The 10,041-nt window shown below is 48.3% G+C and overlaps 1 protein-coding gene across 1 annotated transcript in view; it reads left to right on the top strand.

Annotated features, from left to right (window-relative positions):
• Positions 1 to 6: 6 nt before the first annotated feature.
• NT5DC2 (5'-nucleotidase domain containing 2) overlaps positions 7 to 10,041 on the top strand; it is a 24,844-nt gene continuing 14,809 nt past the window's right edge. The window contains exons 1-5 of the mRNA XM_026046057.1: positions 7 to 56; positions 5,217 to 5,401; positions 5,972 to 6,046; positions 7,827 to 7,882; positions 9,598 to 9,691. Coding sequence (XP_025901842.1) covers positions 38 to 56; positions 5,217 to 5,401; positions 5,972 to 6,046; positions 7,827 to 7,882; positions 9,598 to 9,691 — 429 coding nt within the window. The 5' untranslated portion in view covers positions 7 to 37. The remainder of the gene's footprint in view (positions 57 to 5,216; positions 5,402 to 5,971; positions 6,047 to 7,826; positions 7,883 to 9,597; positions 9,692 to 10,041) is intronic.

Genomic DNA, 10,041 nt, shown 5'->3' with positions numbered 1-10,041 from the left:
CGACACCAAGAGCTACCTGTGGGCCCGCTACCACGAGATGAAGAAGCTCGTGTACGGTAAGCGCCGCCGTGGCTGCGCACGTGGCTGCCGCCGGGGCCAGCGGCTCGGCGGGTCCGGCGGTGGCGCTCCGGGCTCTGCCGGCGCGCACGGGGCACCCGTGGGCGGGATGCGCTCGCTGCCCCGCCGCCGCGCTGTTGGCCTTGCCCCCGGCCTCCCCCTTGGAGAGCCGCGTGTTCCGCCCTCGTCCCCTTCCCGCCGCCCAGCACGTGGGACTGGCACAAAATCCGGAGTCCTTGGTGACACGCAGKTATAAAGACACTGTGAGCTGATCCYATGGGATCCCTTGGGATCCCGGCTCCTCCAGCTCTGCGGAGGGATCACCCTCCTTGGCGTCTTGCACAGGATGGCCACGTCCTGCAGCCCGCGCCAGCTCCTGCCCTAATCCTGCCTTCCTTGGAAGGGAATTCCAGGCCGCAGGAGCCGCCGGAATGTCTGCACCTGGATATCCCCAAGTCATTTTTCTTTTCCGCAGTGGTGTGAACATGGATGGGTTAACAGCACGGTCTCCTGGCAAAACACTCCCTCGAATACATGACGGATTACGAATACATGACGGATTACGGTGTCCCTGTTCACATAGTTTCCGTTTGTTGGCCCGTGTGTGGCCGAGTTCTTTCTCGGGATGGAATTAATCAATGGGATTGGAAGTGCAGGATGAAACAGGGGCAATAGCCCGTTTTAGACAGAGGAGGCTCTTCACGAACCTCCAGGTGATTATTTGTCATTCTGTGATGTTACCTAAGGAATCCCCTGTTTATTTAAGAAATAGTTCCCCAAACTGAGATTCCAGGTCTGTGCTGTTATTCAGGTCTTGGCAAGGAAGGGCAGAAACCAGGTTGGTCCCGGCTGGCTTTAGCTGCTGCTGTGACAGCTGAGCCGAGTTGTGCCGCATCTGGCGTCAGTCCATTCCTTTGTTGTCCTCCTTTCTGACTTGGATGTAAAACGGAGGCTCCGTGGTTGGATTAGGGATTTTGGAAGGTTGGCTGTGTCTGAAAACATTGTTGCCCTTTGATCCATCAACTGTGAGTTTAAGAAGATCCTTAAGAAGAGCTCTGTGGTGCCACCTACTCCCACGGTCTCGGATGCTTTTCTGTTTTGTCAGTTATTGCTGTCAGTTTGGAGAAMGATGTCCCTGTCAGTAGAATTTGTTATGTGTTTTCTTATGTTTTTATGTGTTGTTTTTACTTACTAAAAACCRTTTCTTTTAGTGCATTGCAGTCAAAATACTGTATATATTGAGGAGAAAAAAAAAAGCCCTTTGTACTTGCTGTTCAGATAAGAAGACTGCAGTATCCGAGCAGCAAAGGGAGAGCCCAGAACAGTCTGAGAAAAGCACTTCAGGGGAAACCGAGCAGTATGTGRTAGAAGGTAAAAATCTCCCCTTAGGGCTGGGCCAAGAGAAGTCGTTCTCTGCATTATTTATTTCCTCTCTACCTTTTGCAAGACTGACTCTTAAGACTGTATGTCGTTCGCTGTGGTGCTCTAAGGCTGCTGCTTTCACTTAATGTCACTTTTCTTTCTCTGCCAAGAGAGGCAGGGGGTGGTGTAGCTCAACACTTGGAGCAGCCGGTGTGAATTTGGTTAACTTTGCTAATGCTGAGGGTGTAGCTTGGAGTGTTGTTGCTTTTCTTAGTTTTAGCGGATCAAGAGAGGTCTTTGCACCTCAATCACGTTGCAGGCTGCGGCCAGCAGTGTGTCCATCGGGTCGGGTACAGCTGAGGGAGAAGACACATCCCTGTGGCCATTGCTGGCAATTCCAGCATAGTGGAAAGGTGGCACCTGCAATCTGGCTCGTTTTCATTCTGCATGTCTTCCTCATCCTTAGCAAGTATTTGCAGACATCCCCAAATATTTAGGTGTTAACTGTTTGAATTGAGGCTGGGGCTCCAAGGTTAATTTCAGTGTTCTCTTCACACTGTTCCTCTGTTGTTTAATGTTCTTTACATTATGCTCCTGTCTGCCCAGGCAAAGCCTCCCATCCTGGTAGAGGTGACTCTTCTGGCTCCTTGAAATGGTCTGTAGACATTGCTATGACACTAAAACAAAGCCTAAAGCAAAGAGAAAACTGTTTGTCTTTCGAAAGCGAGCGTGCAAAAGAACTTACTGATTTATGAAGAGCAGGGAGAATTGTGGCCATGTGATTTGTAATATTGCTCTTTTCTCTGGTAAACGAAGGCTAGTCTTGCACAAAAGTTAGTGTGGATATCTGCTACGTTAGACCTCTAGGGAAACAAAGATGTGTATAAATTCCCTTTTTTATGTATCATTCCTAAGCAGCATGCTGGATCTGGGACCAAGGGAAAAGCAGCGTGTCCTGTGTGATGGGACCCTGGGGAGCCCAGCAGAGCAGAGGAAGCAGTTGGCACCTCCCTGCCTGCCGCATTTTTGGAATGGGRGCTTTAGAAGGGCTGTTCATGAAGTCTCCAGCGCTTGTTCCCCCTTCATTCCCTGCATTTGTGTCCACGTCCGCTGCCGTGCCGGGACCGGGCGCCCTTTGCAGCGACGCCGGGCTGGTGCCTGGCAGAGGTGCTCGTGCCGTCAGGAGGAGACGCCGACCTCAGCAGCCGCTCAGTGACTCACGCTTGCAAAACGGAGCCCACGGAGCTCTGTGGTGACGCTGCACTCGTGCCCAGGCGTAAAAGCGGGCTGTGATCAAACGTGCTCTCTTGTGGTCTGGCTCCGTCGCTGACTTGCATCATGCGCTATAATTGCGAGGCGGGTGGACGTTGCTGAGTGCTGTATATCTGCATGGATATGCAGACACTTCCCTAAAAAACCAGCTGAGTTGCAGATTGGTGCAAATTGCAAACGTGCGGATTCTAGGGGGTTGTATTTCTGCAGTAGCTCTTGCCCCTCCTTCCTCAGATGTATGCCCTCCAGCTCTTGGTGAAGCACTGAGTAGACCATGACCAGCTCTGTGATACAGCCTCCCTTTCCACTTGGGATTCAGGTGAAAAGAGTAGTTGAGAGTGATATTATTTTGTAAACTACAAGTCAGTTTTCAGTTTTATTTTTGTTTTTTTCTTACTGTCTTGGCAAAGCAGAAGCTATCAGCCCCATAAGGAAGGGTCCACTGGGACCGTGCTCTGTTGAGCCAGTGGTGATAGCATTTTGCTAGAGCATGCCCCTTTCTGCAGCTTTTAGTGAGGTAAGAGGTGACCCACCACACAAGTCTGCGTCAAAAYGTCCCAGTGGGATAAAATTAGCTGGGCGGGAGCTGATGGAGGAGTGCGACTTGACCCAGTGGGTCTAAATATACCCCCTTGGTCAGTGTGTGCTACAGCGGTGCTGCGCGGGCTCCGCTTGCAGCCGAGCAGCCCTTCCCTCCCGGCAGAGTCGTGCTGCTCCTCTCGGCTTTTTGTGTTTTTGCAGAGAATTGCAGCTGCCGTGTTGCGGTGTTTGCATGTGCCTGGGGTCCCCGGGAGCGGGAGAGGCAGGTTGCAGGGGACGGTGTTTTGCCCGGCGTTATCCCAAACTGCATGGCGAAGGGGGAAGGATGGGGAAGCTTCACCTCTCTCTGTGGTGGAGCTGTCACGGTAAAACCTGTGCTTTTGTGGGGATAACCAAAAACACTGTGGATTTACAGTGTGATGTGATTAGAATTGTATTGTTTTCCTTTTGAAGAAGGAAATCAATACTCTGCAATCACTGCATCCCTAACCACAGCGTGTCCCGAGGTACCATCGGGGGCGAGCACAGGAAGCGGGGGCCTGTTTGTGCCACAGAAAGCATTTTTGATGATTGCAACTCTCATCTGAATCCTTTTACCCTTCCTGTGTTTTAAAATCCCCAGGGAAAGCGCTYGCTCTGGCCATGTTCGCTCTTCACGGCCCCTTCCAGGAAATTTGCCACCAGCAGAGTGACTGAAAGGGGGCTCTTGTTCTTGCCGTGTAGCAGCAAGTCCGTCCTCCTGCTATAAATACTGCTCTCTGGTCTTGCAGTTTCCCTCTGCTTGGTCTGGAGGCCAAAGGAAAGCCAGCTAGAAGAGAGGCTTGAATGTGTTTTGGTAATGCTGCTGTCCCCTGAAAAATAAGACATAATAACGTATCCCGCTGTAGGTCAGCTCTTTGGATTAGTCTTCCTAGATGTACTTTGTTTTTTTTACCTAAAACATGTACTCATGTTCTGTACATGAAGTCCTGCAAGAGCTCCAGCCCACGTCTGCATTGGCAGCGGCTGCTCGTGCTTTCCAGTGATCCTTGTCTTGTCCTGAGTTCATACGGAGCTTCACTGCATAGCAAGGAAGAGCTAAAGGAGCCAGTACGAGGCCTGAGGGGGAGTCTGCTCCTGCCTTTCCTGTCATCCTGCAAGAAAAGCTCTGGGCTCTGAGGAAGGATGTGTAGGTACTTCAGGTGCTGGGGGATTTAACCCTTGTTTTCCCTGCAGTCCAGAGGGTGAAGTGCTATTCCCAGGCATCCCGAGCGCTCACCCCTCCGTGAAGTGACTAACTGCACGTGAGGATCAAGCTGCTTCCACAGCTGTTTATCAGAGCAAAGCAGATAACTTGGTGCTATCAGCATGATGYGCTCCAGAAGCGTGGCTGGGTGTTTTTCAGAACTGTGAGGTTTTGTACAAAACCTTGCTTTATCCTGCCCRGGGAAAACACAAACAAACAAAAAGCAAAGCAAATGCCCAAACCGTAGCTAAAGGATTTCTCAGTGAGGTCTGGCCGATTCTGTAGCCAACTCTGGTTAGAGGCTAAATTTAAGCAGGCTGCATTTCTGGTTTGAAGTCAGGGTACCTCTAAGAGRAGAATTAGCTTGGTGGTGTTCAGATTTGAAGAGATAAGATGTTTTTTCAGGTGATTGACTGTCATGCTTTCCTGCTGAGATGTTACAGCTGCCTTTCACGTAGGTGAGCCTGTTAAACACAACTGCAGCCTGAGCTGCCAGAGGCTGGAAATTTGGCCGTTTAACATCTGTAGCCAGGGATCTGAGGATGCTGTTTTCTGCAAAACGTCAGTCTTGCTTAATTAAAATGGCTATGAGGGTCTCCAGGCAGAGCTGGGGGTTTCGCAGCCCCTTCCTCGCGGGCAGGAGCCTTGGAGCAGCCTGGCTGCAGTGGGCACTGCGCGGTGCTTCCCGCGGCCGCCGGRTTCGTGGTGTGAAGCTTCAGGGAGGCCTCGGCTCCTCTCACCTCTCCTCTTGCCCCTTCAGATCTCCTCCCGCCCGGTGTGTGCAACCTCCTCAACCCAGCCGCTATCTACGCCAACAACGAGATCAGCCTGGGCGACGTCGAGATCTACGGCTTTGACTACGACTACACGCTGGCACAGTATTCCAACGTGCTGCACTCCATGATTTTCAACACTGCCAGAGACATCCTCATAGAGCAGTTCAAGGTAATGGAGAGTTTGCAGTCTCGCAGCTCTCTTGGTGCCTTGCTTGTAAAAGGCTGCRTTGTGCACGTGTCAGGTACTTGTTTTATTGAGATAAGCTCCAGGCTCCACAATCTTTGATTGTGGAAGTTTTKTCTGTGCAGAATTCATCTCCTTGGGGACTAGGCATGCAGAGGTTAATGCAGATGACACTAAATATCATATCCTATTATGAATACCCTGTTTGCAAGAGGTGACTGCTCTGTGTTTTCTTCTGGCCRTGTCTTTTCGAGAGTCTCTGCAGTGCCTCTGCTTTGCCACATACCTGCATTAAATGGAGCTCACCAGARGTCTCCTCGTTGCCTGATGGACTCTCTTATATTTTTCCCTAGCATGYCTCACATGAGAGGGAGCATTTCTGGGGAAGCATTTTCCTTTTTGATACAGGGCTTTTAGCTGATCCTTTGTGTCTTTCTCCATGGTCAGTTCATGCCTCTTGTGAGAAAGCTTGCAGGCCTAAGCAGGTTCATCAAGCAAAATATTGGTATCAATATATAGCACTTAGGTTTCAGATGTTGTTATATGTCTTCCCAGTATCCAGAAGGCCTTGCCAAGTATGACTACATTCCGGGCTTTGCCATACGGGGACTTCACTATGATGTACAGAAGGTAAGCGGTGCTGAGTTCAGCCTCCCAGGCTTTCTCTTCCATTATGTGAATGWGTTTTAGTAGAAACGTGGTAGTATTGCTTATGGAAATATTGATCACAAAGCAGTCAGTGAAATGCATAGCTCGAGTGCCAGTATCTTTCATTGCATGGGTCTGTTTTGCTTATGAGCTTCCCAAGGTTACGGTGTCTTTTGTGTTCCCACACCCTCGAGCAGAATGGAGCTCTTTACCAGAGATCCTTGTTAAACATCTGTGCCAGTTTTAAAAGTCAGACAGTTATTTGCACAAGCGAAGAAAACTAAGCTTCTTTGTGTGGCTGTTTCTATCTTTCGGGATATTAGAAAGACAAACCTCAGTCCTGTATTTGTCCTATATTTATACCCTGTCCTTGCTGGTAGAGGCATTATGTCTTACTCTAATGATAGAAATGACTTGTCAGGAGAATGCTATAGGAAGCTCTTGTTTTTTTTTTTTTTCTCTCTCCTTCCCTCCCCTGTGCTCCTATTCCAAAGAATAGGAGTGTCTAGAAAAGGCTCCAGGCTACTTGAGATGCATACTTAGGAGCACAGGCCAGCAAAGTGCAAGCGCTTGCTTAAACCGTTTCCCAGTTCCCTGAAACAGCTCCGTGAAAGCTCAGTGTCCGGGAACGCCGTGGTGTCTGCTCCAGCCGGGCAGGAGCTGGGACCTGGGTTCTGGGGAGCTTTGAGCAAGCCCAGGGAAGCGGCAAGTACAGACTAGAGAGCTCTAGTAGGGAAAAACCAGAGGAAAAACTTTATAGAGATTTCCCTCTTGTCTGTCCTTGCTGATGTGGCAGCGAGGCAGGGCACCGTTCATGAGAGTAGAGCTCTGGCTTTGCAAAATAAGTTGATCTGAGAAACTGAAGTTCSTATCTGGGTGTAAATCTCTGGCTGATATATCAGAGGAACACAAAGGTGGCCAGTGTAGCCAGGCAAAGTGCCCTTTGAGTGAGGAGAGGGTGAGAACCTGCTGTGCTCAGGAGCAGGTTTTGCAAAGCATGTAAAAAAATGGGTACTGCCTGTGGAGCAGATCTTCTGGTGTTATTTACTTGCACCCTCTCACAAAGTGGTGGGCAGCCTGCCCACAGTGTAGCAGGCTTCACTTAAATGGTAGAGGGATGCAAAAATGTGGAATCTGTTCCCTTGCATTGTGGTAGGTAGCGGGAAAGGGACACATGCTTTTGATGCTGTGTCCCCATTTGATCTGCAGAGCAGTTTTGGGTTCAGTGTGAGGCTGTGCTCTGTGTGCTGGAGAACTTCTATTATGCTGAAATGTGTGTTGGGGAGAGGAGGGCTCTTGCATAACGAGAATGACTAGGCACAGCTGCGCTCAGAGCCAGAACTTGCCTCCTTAGTTGTGCTTTAGATAAATGTGACAACCTATAGATCTCTCTTGTGCACACAAACTCCTTGGGAATGTGTGTGCATTTCAAAGGGAGATAACAAAAGATTGTCTGAGGCACAGAGACGCTGTCCTGTCTGTTTCTTTTTCTATTGCATTCCTGCTCACAGGCTTTGGAGTGTAGCAGACAGAGGAGATCTTTCAATTCAAGGCAAAGAGAATTCTTTTTTTTCCCTCCTCCTGGAGGGCCTCGTAAAACTTCGGTGTGGACAGATGTGTGTGAAGGCAATTGGGGGTTTAAGGGTAAAATTTATGTTGAATTTTATTTTCTAAATATCATTTGTTTGGAACTTGAATCTTAAGTAAGGTTTAAGTGTAAACCCACCCCACACTAACAGTAAATATCTATCCCTCTTCACAGAGTCTTCTGATGAAGATTGATGCTTTCCATTATGTCCAGCTAGGGACAGCATATAGGTCTGTCTGTTTTGAAAKTCATTTTCTAAATACACAAAGGTGGACTACCTGATTCGAATATAGGCTTGTGATTAAAAATAATAATAAATAATAAAGACAGAAGCAGAGTGCAATCTTGTCTGGCTCATCCAGTTTCCACTTGCTTCAAGTGCTTACCTTACCTGTAATTGCAGTTACTTTTCTCAAGCACTGTGAGCCAAGTGTGGGTGGAAAGACCTGGAGCTCTTTGTAATGGTTAAGGACACATCCAGTCACGTACTCTGCTTGGTGTCAGACCTGCAGCTGTGGCACACCTGGGTTAATATCTCTAATTAAAGCATGCAGATGGGGGAGAGCTCCTCCGTATGAGCTCTGCACTTGAGCTTGGCTTCCCAAGGCAGCAGCGTGTCCCAGCCACAGTCCTCTGCTGTGTCACGAAGCTAAGAGGAAAGTGGTCTCCACATGCAAGCAGAAGCTTAAAGAAGTGCAGATGTGTCAATAAAGCAATGACATGTCAGAGTCTGGGCTTCGTTTAAGGCCTGGCTCTATTTTTGCTCTATTTTTCTTCTCTTTTGTTAGTCTCCAAGCAGAACTGGGTGTGGGTTGGAATTACTGGCTGAAGCAGTGCAGAGCAAAGGGAATGTTTCCACAGACCATGTCCAAAATGCTGAGAGGCCGGACAGTGGAGAGCACCCTGCCCATGCAGTGTGGACTTGGTGCACAAGAAGCAGTGATTCATACAGATCTGTAGCAAAGCTCCCAAGAAATACTGTCTTCTATTTCCTGAGCGTGAAAGCCAGTTTTTCTCCTTGAATTCTTTGCTGTCAAGCTTCAGCTACAGAAAACACCCAAAGAATATTAAAAAGGGAGTTTCATAATCAGAGGGAATTGGCTTATTTGAGCGGTGTTTTTTTTTATGATTCTCTGGTGCTGCAACATATTTCAGTGCAGCTTCATAAAGAGATTTTTAGGGAAACCTCATTTAAACTTTTAAGAAAAAGGTTTCCTTYTTAAGTGATCTTCCTGAAAGATCGTTTTTCTGAATTGCCCTTTGCTTTCAAGCAAAACCTAAGCAACTTTTAACTTCTCAGAGTCTGTACCTCGACAGAATAACTAGGGAGAACAGTTTGCCACATCAGAATATTGTGTAAGAGGGAAAATGGGCAGCTTTTAACAAATCTAGTTTCATGAATGCTGTAGCTGGTAGCCAGACTCTGGTTACTTCTTTTAGACAAAAATGGTTATCCRTGTTGAATAATCTCTAAGCAAAGGATTTCTCATGCTTAGGAAAACTGAATGGGAAGAAAAGTTAGTTATTTACGTATGAGCAATCTTGAGAAAAGTTAGCTCCTTTCCTACACTGTTGCATTTAATATTAATGTAACTTGTGGAAGCAACCTTCCCCAACCTGTAGCTACCTGTACCACCAGAATCTCCTCGTGGGGCCTGTTTGGGGGACAGTCCTGTTGAGAGACCGATAGCTGCAGAGGGAAACCTCTGTGCTGAGCTCTGTGCAGGAATGTAGGTAAAGCCCCTCGATTAACTGGAAGGAACAAACAAAGTATCCGAAAAATGTCTTGGAAAAGATTTGATGTGAACCTTTAGACTGATAGCACTGAATCAGGCTCTATTGCTGTCTGAATTTTAGAGAGTCCTGTTCATCCTGTCTGCTCCTTCTCTGCGATTTCTAGCTCTGTATGGTCTGGTGATTATTAATATCCTATTTTTGTGTCTAGAGGGCTCAAACCAGTGCCTGATGAAGAGGTAATCGAACTGTATGGTGGTACTCAGCACATTCCCCTGTACCAGATGAGTGATTTCTATGGCAAGGTAACGTAACCCCTTTAATGCTATTATGCAGCATCTCCTTTACCAGCTGGGAAAACAAAGTGAACTGTATGAGCATGTAAATGACTTCCCTCCCATAGCACCTAGTGAACTGCCGCGGTGTTTTATGCTAGTGGGAATTTGCCCCAGAGGTTGTTTAGCAGTTTAGCATGTGAAAGCTGTCGCTGAACAAACAACAGGGCCATTGGCCTGGAGCTGAATGGCCCTGCAGCCTGACAGGGAGACGTCCCCTGCTTGCTGCTTGGCCAGGTCTAGCTGCTACGCTGGCAGCTCTGGTGCCAGCTCAGGGTGTTGTGGAGGAGGGTGCGTGCGCCTGTGTGTGTGTGTGTGTG

This window comes from Nothoprocta perdicaria, unplaced genomic scaffold (assembly GCF_003342845.1).
Source record: "Nothoprocta perdicaria isolate Ctin4 unplaced genomic scaffold, notPer1 scaffold_42, whole genome shotgun sequence".
NCBI classification, from domain to species: Eukaryota; Metazoa; Chordata; class Aves; order Tinamiformes; family Tinamidae; genus Nothoprocta; species Nothoprocta perdicaria.
The sequence above is the reverse complement of the archived record's forward strand: the minus strand, read 5'-3'. Positions and strand labels throughout refer to the sequence as shown.